The sequence below is a fragment of the Penicillium macrosclerotiorum genome (assembly GCF_028827735.1).
Source record: "Penicillium macrosclerotiorum strain IBT 26536 chromosome Unknown utg000007l_segment0_segment0, whole genome shotgun sequence".
NCBI classification, from domain to species: Eukaryota; Fungi; Ascomycota; class Eurotiomycetes; order Eurotiales; family Aspergillaceae; genus Penicillium; species Penicillium macrosclerotiorum.
Window position 1 is genome coordinate 3170337 of NW_026643086.1, and position 22078 is coordinate 3192414.

Genomic DNA, 22078 nt, shown 5'->3' on the forward strand with positions numbered 1-22078 from the left:
CATTTTCTCTTTTCTTTTTTTCTTCGTTCATGAAAGCATGTCCGACATTGGTGTTTCTTTTTTCTCTTTCTTTCTTACCGTTGAGTGTCTCTTTAGCTCTATACCACCCGCAAGCGAGCGCGCTGCAATCGAAAGCTTCCCGAACCAGTCCCGTGAACTTTTCTCGAAGATTGTAGAAATGATATTCCCAAGAAATACATGACCGCGAGGGTAGAAAAAAGTTAGAACACAAAATGATGCTAGTATGCTACAGGTGACCCCTCTGTCCTCGTCCGCAACGAAGCAGGACAGAAACAAATAGGCCAGGCCGATGGAGACAAGGCAGCCAGTCCATCCACCTCCATCCAACTTCACCAATTCCTCAAAAATAACAGTGGACACAGCCGTTTATGTCGACTTCAGCTGCTCCACTTCACCCCGGGCTTGAGCCAGCATCCGCTCCTGGTCCTTCTTGGCCTGCCGCATGGCCTGTATACGCTCCCGGTCCTTCACAGCCTTCACCTTCATCTCCTCCAATTTCTTCAGCTCCTCCTGCTCCTCTGCCGTCGCCTTGACTTCCTCTGCACCCGTCGACGCCTGCACCCGGCTCCAGATCTCCTGGTAACTAAGGTTTTTGATGTTCACGACGGCGGTCTTCTCGCCGCTCTCTGGCGCCGGTGCGTGCTTGTCGGTGATCTGCTTCGCACCCGCGATCGCCGTCGCTGTCGCGGCCACCCGCTCCGCGAAGTAAATCGTCAGTGCGGCCGGCCCGTCCTGCTCATCCGTCTGTTGAACGCTCATCCGCACCCCCGGGTTGTGGTACTTCAGGCGCGGGAGGCAGTGCCGCCAGAAATGCCGCGCGCCTTGATGGCCGCCGTAGATCTTGCGTGCGTATGTGAGGTGCAGCCGGGTGACGGCGGGGAATTCTTTCGAGGCCGAGACCACGCTGGGAAGGATGGCGGCGCCGGTGCCGACTCGGATGTCGAGCATCTGGAAATTGGGCAAGGGTGTTAGAATATGCTGTGGCAGGTTCAAAGGGGGTTTGGTTGGTGCTTAGGTGTCGGAAGTTTTCTAGGGTAAGGTTTGAAGGGCTTGGAGTTGATGTTGGGGATGGAAGATTCGGAGAGACGAGGAATGGGGAACAATGGGAGAATTTACCCTCTGTAGAGACACAAAAGCTTGAGTTAGCGGCCATGCGTTCTTAATAGAATCAATTGGAGGTGGATTGAGGAGGGCGATTCCTCTTCCCTGATAACTTACAGTCTTCAGCTTGCGCATCCGCTTGAACAGGTTCACCATGATGGCAGATTATGTCGCACAGGGGCTGGCCCTGCAGCGAGTAGTAAATTGAGGCCGCTAGAAATGAGAAAATTGATCTTTGAAGAGAGCCAGCTTCCTCAATGGCTTCACACGGAGTTTGGGGCGCGGAGTCGTGGATCTGGGGAAATTTGACTGCGGAAACTGTTGCGGTTTGAAAGTTGCTCCGTGATAATGTATCACGTGATAAATCTACTGATTCTCCGGGTTTTGTGGCACATCACCACTCAGTGTATGGAACAGAGCCTCATTTAGAATATACATTCATGAGAGCCCTGAGCCAATCTTCTAGCTCTCTATTTAACTTCTCAACCTACGCAGTCACTACCACAGTCAGTGCTGTACAACATAGGCACGTGCCAAAGATTACAGCCAGTTACGGGCACCAAATCGTTTACCGCCTTTGACTCACTGGCACAATCCGAATTTATATAACCCCGCGATCTTTGTTTCCTTGCCCCTCAGGATTCTTGCAATCAGGGACAATCCTGCTGAAAAAATCATGGCAGCCGCTGCTGCGTCCGCTGCTGCGCTCGACCCGAGCAACAGCTCAAAAAACACCCTGAAACTCGAAAATGTGGACTTACCCCTCCTCCTCCTTCGGGCCGTTCCCCGAAGTTTTTTTCTCTTCTTGTTGATGATTGCTAACACAGCCATTCTTTCTGTAGACCGAGAAACGTGATACCCTCATTGCAATTGAGAAGAAATACCAGGCGAAATGGAAGCAGGACAAGGTCTTCGAGGTCGACGCTCCCTCTTTCGAGGAGATCCCTCAGGGCTCCATGTCCGCCTCGGAGATGCGTGAGAAGCACCCCAAGTTCTTCGGTACGATGGCCTATCCCTACATGAACGGTACTTTGCATGCCGGTCACAGTTTCACTGCCAGCAAGGTTGAGTTCATGACCGGATTCGCTCGCATGGAGGGCAAGCGGGCTTTGTTCCCGCTCGGTTTCCACTGCACTGGTATGCCTATCAAGGCCTGTGCTGATAAGCTCCGGGATGAGGTGAACATGTTCGGCCAGAACTTTGAGGGTTACAAGGAAGATGAGGAGTCCAGCGCCCCTGCTGCGCCTACCCAGGAGACCAAGCCGGAGGTCAAGGACCAGGCTGAGAAGTTCTCGGGTAAGAAGAGCAAGGCCGCGGCCAAGACCGTGAAGATGAAGTACCAGTTCCAGATCATGCTGGCAATTGGTGTACCTCTTGAAGATATCCACAAATTCGCCGATGCTAACCACTGGCTTCACCACTTCCCCCGCTCGCCATCCGTGATCTCGATAGTATGGGTGCCCGTATCGACTGGCGCAGACAGTTTGTCACCACCGATGCCAACCCCTATTACGATACCTTTGTGCGTTGGCAGATGAACCGTCTTCACGAGCTGGGCAAGATTCAGTACGGTAGCCGCTACACCATCTACTCGCCGAAGGACGGCCAGCCTTGCATGGACCACGACCGCACTGAGGGCGAGGGCATTGGTCCCCAGGAGTACACTGCTCTGAAGTTGCAGGTGAAGGAGTGGTCTCCTGCTGTGGCTGAGCTCGTCAAGGGCAAGATTGAGGACGATGCCAAGGTTTACTTCGTTCCCGCAACTCTTCGTCCTGAGACCATGTACGGTCAGACCAACTGCTTTGTTGGCCCTAAAATCAACTACGGTCTGTTCAAGCTGAAGGAGAAGGAGTACGTTGTTGTTACCAAGCGTGCTGCCTGGAATATGGCTTTCCAGGGTCACTTCTTCTCTAGTGACAACTTCCCTAAGACCCAGGACCAGCTGCCACTCATTTTTGAGGCCCCCGGATCTGACTTTGTGGGTACTCTCGTCAATGCCCCTCTGTCCTTCCATACCGAGGGTGTCTATATTCTGCCCATGGATGGCGTCTCGGCCTCCAAGGGTACTGGTGTGGTCACCTCCGTGCCCTCGGACAGCCCTGATGACTATGCTACCCTGATGGACCTGATCAAGAAGGCCGACTATTATGGGATTAAGAAGGAGTGGGCCGAAAAGGAGATCCATCCCGTTATTGAAACCCCGACCTACGGAAACCTGACTGCCCCTGCTCTCGTTAAGCAGCTGAAGATCAACTCTCCTAAGGATGTCACCCCGCTCGCCCAGGCCAAGGAGCTGGCCTACTCCGAGGGCTTCTACAAGGGTACTATGCTCGTCGGTGAATACAAGGGTGAGCCCGTCAGCACTGTCAAAGATAAGATTCGTCAGGCACTCTACCAGAGCGGAGATGCGTTCCCCTTCGCCGACCCCATGGGTAAGGTTGTTTCTCGCAGTGGTGACGACTGTGTAGTCGCATATCTCGGCCAGTGGTTCCTGAACTACGGTGAGAATGACGCCAAGTGGCAGCAGGATACCCTGGACCACGTCGTCAACAAGCTGAACACCTACGCCGTGGAGACCAAGCACGGTTTCGAGAAGAACCTGTCCTGGCTTAATCGCTGGGCTTGCGCCAGAACCTACGGCCTTGGTTCCAAGCTGCCTTGGGACAAGCATTTCCTGGTCGAGTCCCTGAGTGATTCTACTATCTACCAGGCCTACTACACCATTGCACACCTCCTGCATGGCGACCGTTACGGCAAAACCCCTGGTCGCCTCGCAATCAAGCCCGACCAGATGATCGATGAAGTTTGGGACTACATCTTCACTCGCCGTGAGATCAGCGATGAGCTGGTCTCCAAGAGTGGCATCAGCAAGGATGACCTGTTCCAGATGCGCCGCGAGTTCGAGTACTGGTACCCTCTGGATGTTCGTGTATCTGGTAAAGATCTGATCCAGAACCACCTGACCTTCTTCCTGTACATCCACATTGCTCTCTTCCCCCCAGAGTACTGGCCCCGTGGTGTCCGTGCCAACGGCCACCTGCTGCTGAACGGTGAGAAGATGAGTAAGAGTACCGGTAACTTCCTCACCCTGAAGGATTCTGTCGACAAGTTTGGTGCCGATGCCACCCGTATCGCTTTCGCCGATGCTGGTGACAGCATCGAGGATGCCAACTTCGATGAGAGCGTGGCCAACAGCAACATTCTGCGTCTGCACACCCTGAAGGACTGGGTCGAGGAGGTTTCCAAAGATGCTTCCCTGCGCACTGGTCCCGCCGATGCTTTCCAGGATAAGCTGTTTGAGAACGACCTTAACAGCCTTGTTCGTGAGACCCAGAAGCACTACCAGGAGTAAGTTTCATTGTATAATTGATATCCACTCCCGTCACTAACAATTTCCCCTAGCACCGACTTCAAGCTTGGTCTGAAGTCTGGTCTGTATGACTTCACTGCCGCTCGCGATACCTACCGTGAGGCTGCCACCGCCGCTGGCATTGGCATGCACCGCGATATGGTCCTGCGTTACATCGAGTTGCAGGCTCTCATGCTCGCTCCCATCGCCCCCCACTGGGCCGAGTACGTGTGGATCGAGATCCTGAAGAAGGTCAGCTTCTCCCGATTGCCCATACTTCTTATTGCTTTCAATCTAACTCACTACTAGACCGAGTCTATCCACTTCGCCAAGTTCCCCGAGGTCGCCGAGCCCAAGGTTGAGCTCACTGCCGCCCAGAACTACATCCGTGGCACCTCCTCAGCTATCCTGTCCTCCGAGGCCCAGCTCGCCAAGCGCCAGTCCAAGGGCAAGGGCGTCAGCTTCGACCCGCGCAAGGCCAAGAAGCTGACCATTTTCGCCGCCAAGAAGTATCCCTCCTGGCAGGAGAAGTACATCGACCTGGTCCGTGACGCCTTCGACGCCCTGACCGTCACCATCAATGACAAGGAGCTCAACGCCAAGGTTGGCAAGCTTGGCGAAATGAAGAAGGCCATGCCCTTCGTGCAAACTCTCAAGCGCCGCCTGGTCCAGAGCCGCGAGGCCCCAGACACCGTCTTTGACCGCAAGTTGCCCTTCGACGAGTTTGCCGTGTTGCAGGAGATGGTCTCTGCTCTGAAGCGTATCTCCGGGTACAAGGAGGTCGAGGTTATCGCGGTGAATGAGGGTGGTAAGACCGGTGAGGTCCTTGGTTCTGGCGAGGTTCGTGAGGGTCTGAACGCCGAGAACGCTGTCCCTGGCCAGCCTACCTTTGTGTTCTCCAACATCGAGGTCGCCGAGTAATTGCATCCGGTGTGTTTTAGGATACAAAGATGGAAGTTTCCTATTTGTCAAATTAAAGAGTGATGTTTTATGAGCCTATGCTAGGAGAAAAGAAATAAATGCATTTGTTACGGTTCTAGATTCGGGTTTGCGTGACCACTGAAATCCTTTCGAATTCAATCAAAATTCCATAAGATAAAGATCGAAGGCCCGGTAACTATTGCTTCAAAGACGAAAGATGTATACTTATCCAGATATCTGCGTTGGTTTCAAGACGCTCAACAGTCTGTATTTCAGGGAGTGCTAGAGTCAGTCACAATTCAACACACCAAAGAAGGGCTCATCTCACCTTCGCAGTCCTTCCTCGAGAGTAGCTTCCTCGTGAGAAAATACGAAGCGAAACCAGCCAGCATCCTTCGAATGTTCCTCGCCAGGATGGAAGAAAACACCTGCATCAAGAAGCTTCTGCGCTAGAGCAAACTCCTGCTCTCGAACTGACAGACCATTTGCGGGGAGAAAGGGCGATAGATCAATGTAAATGAAGAATCCCGCATTTCTAAGACATTGATCAATATGGTATCCCAACCCCAGATATGAACTAGCTGACTTACCCGCCCTTGGCATAGTTTATGCCCTCTTTCTCCAGAGTAGATGTGACTAACTGATATCCTGTTGCCAAACTTCTTCTTGTCTTAGCTATAAAGCTTGACACGAAAGCTGGATCCTCTAGAATGGTTGTGCCAATAGTGATAGCCGCTTGCGAGGCTCCATGAAGTCTCCTATAGTTCAGCTATTAGTCGATATCGATCAAGACTGGTGTCTTTCCATTGACTACCCACAAGATCATCTTGCAGCCTTGACGGAGCCTCTCGTTCTGAGTCACTAGGAATCCAAGATGGAGACCGCCAGAGGCAAAATCCTAACCAAGGAACTGATGTCAATAAAATGTTGCCTCTGGGAAATATGTTCATACCTTGCTAAAGCCGTAAAGCACATGAACGAGCTCGATATCTATCAGTTTCTCTAAATCCAAAGAAAGAATCGACGTAAATGGGACGGCGCTTGGGTCGACAGTATCAAAAACACAGGAAGCGTAGACTTCATCGCTGATGAGGTGAAGCTTATGTTTATTGCAGAATTGGGCGATTGCCTCCAGAGTTTTTCTTGGATAACAGCGGCCTAGGGAAAGAAACTCAACATTTAATCACTTATCTCATCACATGCCTCAGTAACACGGATGCGATGGACTGACCAACAGGGTTGTGCGGGTTAACAAGAAGCACAGCTCGAATCTTTACACCTCTCTCCGTAGCAGCAGCCAAGGCTTGTTCATACTTCATCACTGAACAGAGAGTGAATGCCTCCTCGGTCGTAGTATCGGCGTAGATGATTTCGACGCCTGCTTCAACGCCGTAGTCAAGCTCGAAGCGGCCATATACCGGTCGACTGACGAGAATGCCCTCGCCGCGCTCCGCTAGATTGTACCCTAGCATATTACCCAGTGAAGTTGGGGAATCAGCAATGAAGACATGATCAGGCTGAATTGGGACATATGGGGCGAGGATATTATTCAAATGAGCCGTTGCCGCGGCGGGAAGTCGTCCACTTGATTTTGCACTGGATCGATAGCTGACTGAGTCTGTAGTGAAAGAAACCTGGCCATTGATATCAGATCGTGATCTCGTCTTGAGATATATATTGTAAAGATGATAGAATCGAAACACTACCTTTTCATTGATGTAGTCGACAATGTATTCTCTCATTGGCCTCTACTAAAGAGTTAAAGGCGTTGAAAGACGTGACCATTCATTTGACGTATTTATACATACATTCTCCGCCATGCCAAAGGAGATGAGTCCACTGGGATTTGTCTCTGGGTCATAATCGGGCGTAGGACTAAAACGCCAGGGCTGTCCCAGCTCCTGGACATTTTTGAGACCTCTCGAAGAAAGCATTATGTGAATGAGGCTAGCCCCGTGAGGTGCCTTAATTGTTGAACTCTGGTTACCTTTCCAAAGAAGCGGTGTCGCTACCCCCAGAGCCGAAGTGGCCTGTTTGTTCCTCCCACTGGTAAGTTCGAAAATTGATAAAAGAATGAGAAACTGAGCTACTGAGGCAAAAGCTCAAGCAAGACCCATCGACCCTTTAACGTGATTGTGTCTTGCTTCTGAAAGATGGTGTGATTATGATGGGAAGAAGCAAGGTACCTACGTTTCTCCCAGGGCAGGGGGCCAGCCTGGGTGGAGGTTCCCCACTTGCGGGGACCGTCGGGACTCCAGCACATGATGAATTTGGGAGGCGCTTACATTTTCATGATGATGACACAGGATATGGCAGGTGCAAAAAGAAATGGAGATTAATTTACGTATATATGGTTCCCTACTAGAACGCCAATCGCTATGCTATGTGCCTTACTGTACAGTACTCCCATATTTCAAACAAGCAGCCGTTCCTGCAAGAGCTCAACTATAACGGAATCTTGAGCGCGGCCTCTTGCGCTTGTCCGCCTTGAGCTTTTCTGCGATAAAATTCCAGCATTCAATCGGTGGTCTAATCCCAACATATTTCCCATTGGGTGAAACCACCTCAACTTGGGGGAACTGTGGCGAGTGAGCATTCGGGTTACGCTTCGTGCGGATCTGAATGCTAATCTCAATCCAGCCACAGCCCTCAATCAGAATGTCTGCAGACATTACGCGGTATGGCAGTGTGGGAATAGGAATACCCTTGTCCTTGACAGCTTTTGCGACAGTAGCGGGGAGATTGGATGCTGTGGTATCCCATTCCAAGTCAAAGTTTCCCGCCGAGGCCATCGAGAAACCGGTTCCTTGTCTCATGAGGATTGTGCCAGGATAGGGTCGCTGCTCGGTTTGCATTTCAATCGCCTTTTCGGTCTTTGTCACATGGGTTTCGATGGGAATGAAGCATGCGGCTAGAATTGTATCTGTTGGGTTGGTGGCTGTGATTCGGACAAGGCCTCCGCCGAGAAGAAGAGACTGGCCAGGTTTGATGATACAACGCTTTGGCTTGATACGCTTGGTCATGATTAGATCACGTTTGTGCTCATCACAGACAAAATCCTCGAGTTCGCTCCGTTCCAAGCCGGGCAAGTCAATCATCTCTCCCTTTCCACGACCGAATGGAATGCGGATAGGTGAGACGGTGGTTCCTGGCAACGATGACACGACTGGAAGAATGGGGAACTGATCTTCGCGAGGCGCCGGAGGAAGGAGACTATCGGGGTCAAAGACGGGGGTCTGCTGTTCATTGTTTTGCAACCGTTGCTCAATCCATTCGGCAACGTTCTCCAGCCTTCGGGAGTCCTTGGGAAAACAGGCCTCGATAAAGCTGCTTTTCCCTACATTAGCCTTACCAACCACCCAGATACCACCGCCATGATCCTTGATCTCTTCCTTAAGTTGCTTGGTCCACCAGCCGCGGTGTGCACTTATCATATGCACATTTCCCAGGCGGACGTCTTTTCCAGCCTTGCCCAATGCCGTCCGAAGAACGGAACGCACGTATTCCATCTTTGAATCTACTTGCTCCTTTGTAGCAGCCAGTAGATCTGATCTCGTGATGATGAAGCTTATCGTAGGCAGCTTTCTTCCTCGGGAGTATTTCTCGTTCGCAGCTCGGCGGTTTTTCGAACGCTGTTCTTGAGCGAAGAGTGCCCAGTGAATGCGTGGGATGAGGGACATGGGGAAATCGGCAGCATCTAGGATATGGTATATACGGTTGTCTTTATAGGGGGACTCATTCACAAAATCTCGGATCGAATGGACCGAGGGCTTTGGAGCAGCGATTGCTCTGTTGTGGTGTATCAAGTCATGACATCGATCACAGACATGAGAAACCCGTGCCTGCGGCTGAAGACCATGACAACTTGGCTCCGTAGAATCATCTAGCAAGGCGCCACCTTTTGTAGCAAATTAGCGAATGTCATTTTAGATTGGGTAGGCATATTGGACCACCTACTCTGAATCGGACGAGGAGCTCCTGCTTGCTCCAGGGGTTCGATAGCTTCAATTGTATCGTGCACGTCTCCCTCAGAGGCATTTGCTTTCGACTTAACATTCTCGGCGCCTGCTAGATCTGTGGTATATGCGAGCATATCCTTCGAGGCCAAAAGCTTTCGGGTCTCTTTCCGCTTGGTACTATAGTATCCAGGCTCATCAGGCTCGATCGTCTGTGAGAATGCACCACACCCTGGACAGCATATTGGCAGGAGATCTGTTAGATTATCGGGTTTCGATTGCTGTCTTTGAAAACGCGTTGTTGAGAAATGGTGACGCGAGCTTGGTACAGGATACCTCAGGGCGGAGGGCCAGGGTGATTGCGTGAAGCTAAACAGGGGATGCAGGGTGTATGCCAGCTCATGTGGACAAGACTTCGGGTGCGACCGCAACCCATTGAGTCGCAGGGCCCTTGACAATGCGCCCCGAGCGCGAGGCAACATGATTTGGGCGTGTAGATTGCGGAGTTTCGGGGCTTTTTTTTTGCTGGACGTCTTATCGATAGCGTGGCTGGTTCCTCTACGCCGCCGTACACCTTGTGCCTAATGTCAAAGTGGGTCTTCGCGAGTTTCCCTTGTTGTTAATATATCCCCAGGTCCAACATCGTGCATACTTCCACCTTCAGAACATGCTTTCTCCGACTTGATAGACTGTGTCTCATGCGCAACCGAGGATACTAATGGGCATTGTACGAGTGACGAGCGGTGTGAAGGATAGAGTTGTACTGTGTACTTTTGAGCGCTCATAGATGGACCCATCGGGCCAGGACTTTGTCGTGCAGCATTAGGATATGCCTGCCACCTCTAACTTCTTCGACTTGTGCAATATGTCGATCTCGCGACATCGTAGATCGGGATGTCTGGTTGTTTTTGGAATTTCGAGACCCACTCACCCTTCAGCCGCGCAACTTAGGGATTTACGCAGACTGCAAAAGCTACAGATCCCTGGCCCCAAATCAAATTACCGATTAATATGGCTAACTCACAGTCTTTTCTTGAACTCTCATCCTTATATTTCCTCTTCTTTCCTCTTCCTGCCATTCTGAACCGCTCCATATACAATAATTATGGTCCGGAGGTCCGCAAGCGTGGCCATTACTCTGCTGCCTCGACTGCTTTCATGAAAAGGTGCTAGCTGCTCGTGCAGCAGCCGCAGCGCGTGAAGAAAAAAAAGTGAGATTCAAGAAAGGCCGGCAGAATCATCTAGGTCATCTGTTCCCACTCACTTGAATAGCTCGGACCGGGGGGATAACCCAGAAGATGGAAGGAGCAGTGCAGCTGGCCATTGAAATCGTTGATGGCCACAACGCCTATCTATTTTGGCCATACTACTACTGCCTACATAATGAGAAGTGTTCAAATAGAGTATAGATCCTTCGGGCAATGAAATTTACTGAAATTTACTTTATACAGTGGGGATACTTCCAGCGAACTCTGAATATTTAATGGAGCTCATGTAATCTAGATGGCCTTAATCCAATATGGCTTTAAGATGGGCACAGCTGGTGGTGATGAATTTTCGATCAAGTCTTGCATGGCGAGAATACGTGACATTCTCCTATCTGAATGGGGTGATATAAGAGATCGATTCTTAGAAAAAATGATATCCTTTTGGTGCAGGATATGATATTTCGATGCCTGAGAAGACAATGCAGAAGAGAGACTGACTGGAATGTCGAGAAAGTAGGGTTGAGGCCGGACTTGGCATATGTAAGGTTATTGATATTAAAGGACATAGACCTAGTAGGCGGCCATTGTAGAAATAACTTATTGAAAATAAAAGAAACGCTCGCTGAGAATTGAATGCACCAGTAGACTCCGTGGGATATGAACGCCGTCATCAACCATCAAAATCCCAATTTTTGTTATTTAAGCACGAGCTTTGCCCTTGCCTTTACTTTCAGGCTCTTCAACCTCCTCATCTTCTGAATCACTCATAAATTCATCATCGTCGTCAAAACCGATGAATCGTCTGGGCGCAGGCTTTTGTGCAGGCACAGAAGGCCCGGCAGCACTGGAAGACGCTCCAGCCTCTTGACCCTCATCATCTTCATCTTCATCGGAACTAGAAGAAGAGGCGTTCTCACTGCCTTCACTCGCGCTGGTACTCGAGCCTCCCAGAATCGCATCGCGGAGACTATCCGTCCAATCGCCATCCTTGATCGCAGCAAGAACGGCCTCTCGTGCCTTCTCATTCATTTCCTCTTTATCGTCCATCCACTGACCGTCGATTTTTTGCTTGCCGCCGCCATTCTTGATTTCGTCCTGACGTTTCTCGGCCATCTCAACTACAGCTTGCCATCGGCGACGGCGCTCCTCTTTCTCCTTTTTATCCATCTCCGGCTTGACGGCAAGATATTCTGCGAGCGCCTTCGCTTCATGGACCGTGCGCAAACGGCGGCCATCGAGATTGCGACTTGAGCTATTGTTATCACCCTGGTTGCGCTTTCGCTTGCTTGACATTCGGCCACCGGCAGCACGAAGCTGGGATCCGAAACCACCTTTGCCTCCACATAGTGGTACCGAGAGGCGTAGAGGCAACAGGACTGAGGTGGAAGATTCATCGTTGTATGAAATGAGAGATCGGAGAGGAGCTGTAGAGGGTGTGACTTGTTTGTTGTTGGTTGTGGTGAGGATGAGGCGCTGGAGGGAGAGAGACGATGGAAGATATGTCGCGACTTTGTCCGTCAGATCTGAAATAGTGGATGTGGAAGGTAGCGAGAATGCAAGGGTCGATGGCAGTGCGAGACCCGGGAAGGATGAGAGCAGGACATTCACGTTCGGGGAACACATTTTGGATGACGTGTTGGCAGGTTGATTGACCAAGACTGTTACTGAACGGCGAGCACAAAGATAAGATGGCGATGGGGCCGATGATTGGGTCATGTGACTAGGTAATGATGACTCAGTCACACGGCGTCAAACGTACCATGTGACTATGGATCATGTGACTTGTATGTACCAGAACTTTGATTAGGGCATCAACCCTAGCGAGTGGCCCGAAAAGGAATATCGCACTTTTCTCGCCGCGAAGCTCCACTCTTCCTCCCATCCTTAAATCACCCATCTTTCTCTGGCCTTGTCAAAGCGATTCCACGAATTGCACCAGGAACTCGCGACAATGTAAGATTTACTGCTATGACTCTTTGTTCTATTCGATCACGTTACTGATGATGCTGTAGGCTTATCCCTAAGGACGACCGCAAGAAGATCCACGAGTACCTCTTCCGCGGTATGTGACCGGCACCTCATCGACGCTTAAGCCTGCCTAAGCGCGGTTCTCATTGATGCGCTCGCCGCCATTCGAACACTTTTGGACACTTTGACTGACTTGGACCTTTAGAGGGTGTGCTCGTGGCCAAGAAGGACTTCAACCTTCCCAAGCACAATGACATCGACACCAAGAACCTCTATGTAAGGCGACTCCAACCAGTGAGACTCGACTGTCATGAGTGTTTGGCTAATGGATGCGGTTTTTCTTCTAAATAGGTCATCAAGGCTTGCCAGTCCCTGACCTCCCGCGGCTACGTCAAGACCCGCTTCTCGTGGCAGTACTACTACTACACCCTCACCCCCGAGGGTCTTGACTACCTGCGCGAGTGGCTGCACCTCCCCGCCGAGGTTGTCCCCGCCACCCACATCAAGCAGCAGCGCTCCCACGCTCCCCCCCCGCGGCATGCTCGGCGGTGAGGACCGTGAGCGCCGTCCCCGTGCTCCCCGTGAGGGCGGCTACCGCCGCCGCGAGCAGGAGGGCAAGGAGGGCAGTGCCCCCGGCGAGTTCGCTCCTTCCTTCCGTGGTGGCTTCGGCCGTGGCCGTGGCGCTCCCCAGTAAGGGATTTGATGCCTTGGTGTCCTGTCATCCATTGCTCGGTCTTCCCTAGGGACTGATGTCACCATTGTTCGGTCCCGAGTAGGTGTCCGGAAACGCGACTCCGAAAGGGGCTGATATCTGGGACATCTTCATACCGCCCCTTGTTACTGAGACTTGGGATACGGGAAAAACAAAAAAGTTTAAATCATGTCGCTGGCTTTATGATGTAGCTAGGCTCAATGGCAAACTCATGACTCAGTGCAATTTGTGACCTTTTCTCGTAGCTCCATTGTAGTTCAACGCGATGGTTTTATATTTCATTTTTCTAGTACTATGCAACTCAGGCACATCGACATCATTGATGTATATCACTCTACAGCCTATGCGAATCTCTTCCGATCATACCGCACCACCGCCTGCAGAATAACGGACGCACCGGTTGCGCAATCGTCCGCCGAACAGAACTCCTCCGGGTGGTGGCTCAAGCCATCCTTGCACGGCACAAAAATCATACTGGTTGGAACGCGCTTCGAAGTGAAGACGCTGTCATGCCCAGCACCGCTCACGATAGGTCGGACTAATGTCTTGGTGTCTGTAACCGGAGCATCTGCAACCACAGCGTAGGCCGATTCTTGGACACAATCGATGCAGTCCTCATGGAACTTCACAGCAGGTGAGTCAAAGTCAAGTGTCCACTCAACACGGCACGGTTTGCCAATACCCGCGCCCTCTTCCGCAGCAATGGCGTCAAATTCATTGCGGAGCTCTTTTTCTACTTCAGCAACTAGAGACGTCTCTGGACCTCGGATGTCCAAGCTGAAGCTGACTTGTCCAGGGACAGTATTCACACTACCTGGCTTCACTTCGATAATGCCCACGCTGGCCAGACATCCTCGAGCTTTCGCAACTTCTCGTGCTTTAACCATCATACACGAAAAGGCATACAATGCGTCTGCTCGATGCTCGAAGGCTGTTGTTCCTGTATGTGTATCCCGTCCGATAATGTTGATCCGGAACCAGCGATAAGCCTGGACAGCTGTGACTACCCCAACCCGTTGGCCAGCTGAAATCAAATGAGGACCTTGTTCAATGTGGAGCTCGAAATGTGCTGCCATTGGAGATGACTTGTACGAACAAGGGACACTCCCCAAATAGCCAATCTTTTGCAACGCGGTCTGCATAGTTTCTGGAGCCGAACTAGCTGTCGGAAGTGATGCTACCGTTGGAACCTCTTTGAGGCCATGGGCCTTGGATAGCGGGATACACTCAGCCCATACGCCGGAGGATACCATGCTTATGGGGAACCGGGCGCCTTCTTCACTGTTCAGTCATAATCAGCCAATATAGTACAAAAAAAAGGAGAGGAATTCCTTCATACTTGGTCCAATTTACGACGCCGACACCCCCCTCTGTTTCTAGACCCATCTCGTCCATCCTCTTGATTGCTTCTACTCCAGACAAAACACCCAAAATGCCGTCATATCGTCCTCCGGTGGGTTGGGTATCAAGATGGCTACCAATAAAAGTTGCGGGAACATCCTTTCGCCTCCCTGGACGAACAGCGAAGATGTTACCCATCTCGTCAACAGTCACTTCACATTTTAAGCTCTTCATCGTCTGAATGAACCAGTCTCGGACACTCTTGTCCTCGTCCGATAAGGCGAGGCGCTGCATTCCAGTGTCAGTCGCTCCCCTGTCAAAAAAATGAAATGTCAATTCCCATTGTCTATGCTCTCATAAGGGGTCTCTACAGAGATGACGATATACGTACTCTCCCCATCGAATACCAAATCCCCATTGGCAGGAATGATGCAAATCCTCAGACAAACGTTGCTTGTTGGCTCTTAATGCTGATACCTCAGCTTCGGACAGTTCTGAGGTCAGCATGGCTTGGTATCTTGAAGTCGAAAAGAGGTTGATGTGACTGCGTCGGAACGCGGGCCCAGCGACCTTTAAATGTGGAGGTCTCAAGAATGGCTTTTTCAAGGTCGTGCGAAATATTTCGAGACTCGCCATGGTTAAAGTGGTTGTTTTTATATAGGCGTTTATAAACAAAAGACCTCGGAATTGCAGTTGATAAGAGAGCGGGGAAAGAGGCGGACAAAGTCCGCCATCCATAACCTCGATACACCTAAATTTACCTACGTCCGACAAACTCTTGGCATTCTCCTTCCATTCTCGTGCTCACCCTTTGCCGCATTTTGATCACTGAGTAGAATTGAGTATACCTCTACGCCGGCTGCGCTCGCCAATGAATATTCTTGAATCACCTGATCCGCTCACCGAACCTGACCCCGAGGACTCGCTCGTTTGAATACTTGGTTCTTGTGCCATTTATATTCCTCCTCCCACCCTTCAGATAATATCTTTATTCACTAGGAAAGTGTTGGTCGCCCCTGAATCTGCGTTGTTCCTCTTTGCAAGCGAGATATGCCTAGTAACAATTGTCATGGTGCTATTGGTCAATTTTCTTCATACTAGATTATTCAAGCTCCTTGAAGCATTCCTCATTTTCCGTAATACATTAGCAAGATTTCAGAGATTTATTAATTAAATGTGATCGACTGACAGTCCTCGAGTAAGGATAATCTTTTGCTATGCTGGCCATTTTGTAGATCTCCCAAAACATCTGCGGTTTGTTCTACAACCACGTACTCAGATCTTTTTGGGACTCAACGTTATGTCATTTTCGAGAGAGTAAGATCTATCGTCCCTATAGGCCCAAAAAAAAGCCTCAGGGATCATCCAAGTAGTACTTCTAGGAATCCCTAAAGTAATATTATACACGTGATATTAAGCCAATAAACTGTACTGGTGAATTGTACATTCTTGACTCCTATGAGCTGAGGTATAACAAAGGAACAATATTATTACTACTCACCATAATTAAAAAAAATGAAACTACACAGCTTCATATATCGAAATCCCCCGGCTGACCTTATCTTAATATATGATCGCAGAGTTTTTGGAATTATCTACAGGGCTGTATAATGGCTTCAAAAAAGACCCTTCGTGCCTTAAGTTCAAGGTGTCAACCGAACCATGGAACTTCGGCCCCTGGTTGAGCGAGGCAATGCACCACCCGACAATAAATTATACGATCGTGTCGTCAGAGTCAACTGCTCGACCAATATGGGATCACCTGGTGACATGCTAGCTTTCTTGCTATCAATGTCAATAGCTCCAATACTGCCTAGAAATATGGGTCGCCCCTAAAGTGAAGCACAACTTAAAGTTTCTAGATTATAACACAGCCACGATATTGATGACAACGACTTGATGATGTAAATGTAGGATTCAAGTTACTTGATAATTAAAGTCCTATTGTGCCAGAGACAAACTGTTGGAGGCATATTGGCAACTTCCCTTATGAAGCCACATCGCAGTGTCAATGTCAGAAAAAGACGAAAAGGAAGCTTGGCTTGAGGCTCTCGCCCCGGATCCCCACTTTGAAGAGGACTTCCACGTTCGCGACAACAAATTTGCGTTCTCCCCCGGGCAGCTGAATAAATTACTCAATCCAAAGTCCCTTGAGGTGTTTTTTGCCTTGGGTGGACCGCATGGTCTAGAATATGGACTCCAGACTGATCTCATTGCTGGATTACCAGCGAACGAAACGGTTCTGCCCCGCTATGCAACAATACAAGAGGCGAGACAGGCTGCATACTCCAGAACAACGGGAACATCGTCTAAATCACTACAACGTCCAAATAGGACAGTTGAACCCAGCGGAACGGCGACTCTATTTGCGGATCGACACCGAGTCTTTGGCACGAATGCACTCCCTGAAGCCAAGAAGAAGACGTTCGTTAAACTTCTCTGGGATGCTTACAATGATAAAATCATTATCCTACTTACAATCGCTGCGATTGTCTCGCTCTCCCTTGGTATATACGAGGCTGCGTCTGGGCAATCTCAGGTGGACTGGATCGAGGGTGTGGCAGTCTGCGTCGCTATATTTCTTGTTGTTTCTGTAACTGCCGGGAACGATTGGCAGAAGCAGAGGCAATTTGGGAGATTAAATAAACGCGTGCGTATCCTCTTCATCTCCGATACGAGGTTGATATATGAGTTGCTGACGATACTTTGTAGCAACTCGATCGCGAAGTGAAGGTCATTCGATCCGGGAGGACGATTCAGATGAATATCAGTGACCTCACTGTTGGCGATGTAGTTTGTCTCGAGCTGGGTGATGCAGCTCCGGCCGATGGAGTTGTTATTACGAGTCATCAGATTAAATGCGATGAGTCCCTTGCGACCGGCGAGTCCGACCACGTCGAGAAGTGTACTGGGTTTAAAGCTTGGGATGCTGCTGGGTCAAGAGAAGACCTAGACCCTTTCATTATATCAGGTACCAAGGTTCTCGAGGGGTTAGGGAAATATCTGGTTACAAGCGTCGGGGCCCATTCATCATATGGCCGGATCATGGTCTCATTAGGAACCGAGACAGATCCAACGCCATTACAAGTGAAGCTTTCGCGGTTGGCAAACTGGATTGGGTGGTTTGGACTCGGGTATTTCCTCCCATCCCCTCTCCTCTGTTGGTGAATGATATGATAATAGCGGTGTCCCTCATGAAATAGATCGGCTCTGTTGTTATTCACTGTCTTATTTATTCGCTTCCTGGCGCAACTCTCTGGGAACGATGAGACACCGGCGATGAAAGGCCAGCACTTCATGGATATCTTGATTGTTGCTGTCACGGTGATTGTAGTGGCGATCCCTGGTCTGTAATGCCCCATACTCTCCGTGCCTTTTGAATGATCTTACTGATAAATGACTAGAGGGTCTACCACTTGCTGTAACACTAGCATTGGCATTTGCCACTGGCCGAATGTTAAAAGAGAATAATCTTGTTCGACTATTAAGGGCCTGTGAGACAATGGGAAATGCAACTGTGATATGTTCTGATAAAACCGGAACCCTTACCCAGAACAAGATGGCTGTCGTGGCGGGGCTCTTTGGCTCAAACCAGACATTTGGAAAGATGCCGTTAGAGAACACTGATACATCCGTCTCGATATCAAAGACCTTGAGCAATTTCTCGTCTTCATTCAAAGAAATACTAGTCCACAGCCTTGCACTGAATACAACCGCCTTCGAAGAGCAACAAGGTAACGACAAGAAGTTCATTGGCAACAAGACTGAAGTTGCTCTTCTCCAGCTAGCACATCGGGATCTTGGAATGGACCTTTCTGAAATTCAAGCAACTAGCCATATCGTGCAAGTCTATCCCTTCGACTCAGCACGCAAGACAATGGCCGTTATATATGGCCAACCACAACAGTCAGGATATCGATTTCTTGTTAAGGGCGCACCGGAGTTTCTCCTCACTGCTGCCTCTCATATGATCTCGCCAGGTCCAGAGAAAGAGGCATTAGCTACTGTTCTGATGTCACCCAATGACCGCCGCTTGATATCGGAAAGAATAGACAATTATGCGCGAGCCTCACTACGGACAATAGGAATTGCGTACAAGGATTTAACAAATTGGTCAGCGGCGAGCCATGATCGCCGATGTAGCTTTGATGAGGTCTTCAGGGGACTGACGTGGATTGGAGCATTCGGGATCCACGATCCACTAAGACCTGAGGTTTCGGAAGCGATCCATAAATGCAATTCGGCCGGAGTTCAGGTCAAAATGGTTACAGGTTTGTTTTGCTCTCTGTTTTGTGGATGCCAAACATGTAAACCTACTAAAAAAACCACAGGCGACAACATAAATACTGCGCTCGCAGTCGCCAAATCATGCGGCATCAAGACAGATGATGGGATCGCGATGGAGGGGCCCGAACTACGGAGGCTGGGAATGGATGAGCTAGCCTTGATTATTCCCAAATTACAAGTACTTGCGCGCTCATCACCGGATGACAAGGAGCTCCTGGTAAAACAGCTCAAGCGCCTTGGAGGGATTGTCGCTGTGACAGGGGACGGGACGAATGATGGGCCAGCATTGAAAGCCGCGGATGTTGGATTTTCCATGGGGTTAAGTGGAACTGAGGTTGCTAAAGAGGCGAGCTCGATAGTTCTTTTGGATGATAACTTCAAGTCTATCGTGACAGCGATTGCATGGGGAAGGGCTGTGAATGATGCTGTGGCCAGGTTTTTACAGGTAGGCCTCCAGGAACAATTTGATTTTAAGCTATAAATTGACATAGTAGTTCCAAATTACCGTCAACATTACGGCAGTCATCCTTACAGTGATAACGGCGATTTACAGCAGCAAAAATGAGAGCGTATTCAAAGCCGTTCAGTTGCTCTGGCTGAATCTTATCATGGACACCTTCGCCGCGCTAGCTCTGTACGCTCGTACCAACTTCGTATGATATTTTTGGAAACTAATTGAACAAGAGCAACCGATCCTCCGACATCAGATATCCTCCAACGCCCCCCAACACCCCGCAATGCCCCCCTTTTCACAGTTATAATGTGGAAAATGATACTGGGCCAATCGATCTATAAGCTTGCAATCTGCTTCGCGCTCTACTTTGCTGGACATTCGATATTCAACTTTGATAGATCCAATCATGCTGAAATGCTGCAACGAGACACGATTATTTTCAACACTTTCGTTTGGATGCAGATCTTCAACGAATTCAACTGTAGACGGCTTGATAACAAATTCAACATCTTCGAGGGTATACACAAAAACAGATGGTTCTTCGTGATCAATCTAATTATGGTTGGCGGTCAGATACTGATCATCTTTGTCGGTGGCACAGCATTTGGCGTGACAAGGCTTTCAGGTTGGCAATGGGGTGTCTCACTCGGGTTCGCAATATTTTGTGTTCCTTGGGCGGCGGTATTGAAGCTTATTCCCGACCGATATGTAGAGGTAATGTTGGGTGTCTGTACCACGCGAACTAAGTTCGTATTTTTGTTGGTCGGCAAATCGTATAAATGGGTAATACTGAGGGCAAAGCGTTGTGTTCAAGCAGTCATTATGAGATTTAAATGTGGCCGAGGGCGGGTTGCGGATGAAGAGTCCGCAGATATCAATTAAGATAAAAGTGAGGGCTACTGTGAGAATATTTGAGAGAGCTTACTGGAATCTTCGCAAACCCAATGTGTATTCCCTTACTGCTGTCTATGTATCACTTCGCCGAGAAAACTCGATATGATCAGGAAACTTGATTCATTGATCGGCGACCACTTTTCAGTTCTGACTCCTGGCCATTTCTTACTAATAAGCTAGTATGTAAAAGCCGCTCTATATAGCTATGGACTTGCGCGATCTTCTGTGAATGAATACCTCAAGTGCTCGGTCCTCGTATCGCCTAAAAAGAAAAGATACAGCCCTATTGGTCGGGTCATATTTCCCCCTGTGGGTCAGAGGAGATCAGCATATAACATCGCAAGATTTCGTAGTGGAGTCGGTGGCTCCTGTAGGATGGTTTGATCGAGCGTCGAGGCCTGAATCACGACACCCAGATCTTCTCTTTAGTACTGACCCCGGTGTAGATTGGGACAAGTAGGTCGATGGGCCTATGTTGAAATATCAAAACCTTGGACATTGTACTACTCTACACAGATATTCGCTTCTAATTTTCATAAAATTCTGTCGATTGATCTTTCAATTGATGTTACCCCGTGGTTATCACCTTTATTTATGAAAGCATATAAAGCTATGCAAGTCTCCTTTATCTCTTTTCTTTTCACAACAAGCAATATCTCGGTTCTTAACCTTCGGCGCTTTCTATCAGGTCTCAATACCACGGCAAACCTTTGGAAGACGCCGATATGCGCTTTTTACACTTCGGAAATTCTCTTCTGTTCTTAACCTCTTCTATTCTAGCACAAGGCCATCTAAGTTACCCGTATTACCCGTACGATCGCGAACCCCTGCTATCGGAAGCCAATGCGCCTTTGAATTCCTCGGGGTAATATATCCCGCATGTCCAAAGAATTGGTTCTAGATAAAAGCACCGACAAATGTGTGAGCTAGGTTTAAGAAGACGCAACGTGTACATACAACCATCAGTGTCTCACGGATAGGTGCGATCTGATATCGCGTACCTGTATTGAAGGCTTCCGGCAAGAGAATCAAGATTGTTCGTAGGATAGTCCTTGCGACAGTAACCTTTTCTGCGGTGAGGATGCCAAAAATGTTCACACTACCGTGTGTATGAGGAACAAAGTTCTCGAAATGAAGAATGCTACGACAAGAGCTGTGTGGGTGGAAGATGCGCTGCGGCCCCTGGTGGCCCACCCGATTCATGCGATGACGATGCGATTTGTCAGGCGTATCGCTCCGATTTCATTTGCACCACTTATTTATACAGTCTTTCCAAGAGAATACGTACCTTGGTTCTTCCGGGAGAGTATGGGTCGAGGTGCACGAATGACGATGGATGCAAATCAGCAGGTGGCGATTACGTCTCTGACAATGGAAGCTGCGAAACGCCTGCTGAGGCAGGAAGATGCAAATCGAATGGGAGTTTCGAATAGTCGACTCGACATGCTGCACTGGTTACTCTAAGTATCTTCATATACCCGGCACGGGTAAATGTGGCACGAGGTAACCTTGGACAACTACACGCGAGCTCCAAGGTTGGTGTGGGGGAAGATAGAAATTTTACAAATCGATCCATGTTGAATTCTCTCCAAGAACCTCGCGAGGATACAGCACCGGGGGTCCGTCTTAAATTGTTGCTCGGCGGTCTTGATAATGCCGGAGTTTTTGGTCGATATTCTATCAGTCCAATAAGTTAGGGAACACTTCAAGTCCAATACTTGAAAAAAAAGCAAAGGAAAACCCTTTTTTCTTGGCGTCCTATCTTTATATAAAGCCTTTGAAACAGATCACGTCCGCGCACTCGATGACTTTTCCCAGTGTCGGAGTAAAAATAGCTTGAACTCTCGGTGGGGTGGGAGAGTAAGA

General features: G+C 49.4%; 8 protein-coding genes across 8 annotated transcripts; 3 read left to right on the forward strand and 5 right to left on the reverse strand.

The window, feature by feature from the left end:
* Nucleotides 1-387: 387 nt before the first annotated feature.
* N7462_007972 (mitochondrial 54S ribosomal protein mL61) lies at nt 388-1278 on the reverse strand (the record flags this gene model as incomplete). Its single annotated transcript, XM_057079690.1, has 2 exons — nt 388-969; nt 1240-1278. 2 exons carry the CDS (start codon nt 1276-1278, stop codon nt 388-390), a joined length of 621 nt encoding a protein of 206 aa, XP_056932360.1.
* Nucleotides 1279-1798: 520 nt separating this feature from the next.
* Nucleotides 1799-5392, forward strand: N7462_007973 (leucine--tRNA ligase CDC60; the record flags this gene model as incomplete). The annotated part of the gene is made up of 5 exons (XM_057079691.1): nt 1799-1903; nt 1965-2561; nt 2606-4470; nt 4525-4723; nt 4781-5392. The coding sequence occupies 5 exons, from the start codon at nt 1799-1801 to the stop codon at nt 5390-5392; spliced, it is 3378 nt and encodes a 1125-aa protein (XP_056932361.1).
* A 324-nt stretch (nt 5393-5716) lies between these two features.
* Nucleotides 5717-7338, reverse strand: N7462_007974 (uncharacterized protein; the record flags this gene model as incomplete). Its single annotated transcript, XM_057079692.1, has 6 exons — nt 5717-5927; nt 5983-6150; nt 6211-6290; nt 6345-6550; nt 6624-7140; nt 7201-7338. Coding segments are annotated over 6 exons (1320 nt in total), but the record flags the coding sequence as incomplete, so codon positions are not given.
* A 495-nt stretch (nt 7339-7833) lies between these two features.
* Nucleotides 7834-9830, reverse strand: N7462_007975 (uncharacterized protein; the record flags this gene model as incomplete). The annotated part of the gene is made up of 2 exons (XM_057079693.1): nt 7834-9290; nt 9350-9830. 2 exons carry the CDS (start codon nt 9828-9830, stop codon nt 7834-7836), a joined length of 1938 nt encoding a protein of 645 aa, XP_056932363.1.
* Nucleotides 9831-11255: 1425 nt separating this feature from the next.
* N7462_007976 (telomere maintenance SDE2 family protein) lies at nt 11256-12179 on the reverse strand (the record flags this gene model as incomplete). The annotated part of the gene is made up of 1 exon (XM_057079694.1): nt 11256-12179. The coding sequence occupies one exon, from the start codon at nt 12177-12179 to the stop codon at nt 11256-11258; it is 924 nt and encodes a 307-aa protein (XP_056932364.1).
* Nucleotides 12180-12324: 145 nt separating this feature from the next.
* Nucleotides 12325-13076, forward strand: N7462_007977 (40S ribosomal protein eS10; the record flags this gene model as incomplete). Its single annotated transcript, XM_057079695.1, has 5 exons — nt 12325-12333; nt 12475-12509; nt 12569-12618; nt 12730-12800; nt 12876-13076. 5 exons carry the CDS (start codon nt 12325-12327, stop codon nt 13074-13076), a joined length of 366 nt encoding a protein of 121 aa, XP_056932365.1.
* Nucleotides 13077-13577: 501 nt separating this feature from the next.
* On the reverse strand, nt 13578-15213 carry N7462_007978 (M20 family metallo-hydrolase; the record flags this gene model as incomplete). The annotated part of the gene is made up of 3 exons (XM_057079696.1): nt 13578-14517; nt 14576-14890; nt 14969-15213. 3 exons carry the CDS (start codon nt 15211-15213, stop codon nt 13578-13580), a joined length of 1500 nt encoding a protein of 499 aa, XP_056932366.1.
* A 1375-nt stretch (nt 15214-16588) lies between these two features.
* Nucleotides 16589-20064, forward strand: pmcC (putative calcium transporting ATPase (Pmc1); the record flags this gene model as incomplete). The annotated part of the gene is made up of 8 exons (XM_057079697.1): nt 16589-17227; nt 17290-17711; nt 17781-17923; nt 17982-18848; nt 18909-19309; nt 19359-19498; nt 19549-19968; nt 20031-20064. 8 exons carry the CDS (start codon nt 16589-16591, stop codon nt 20062-20064), a joined length of 3066 nt encoding a protein of 1021 aa, XP_056932367.1.
* Nucleotides 20065-22078: the final 2014 nt, after the last annotated feature.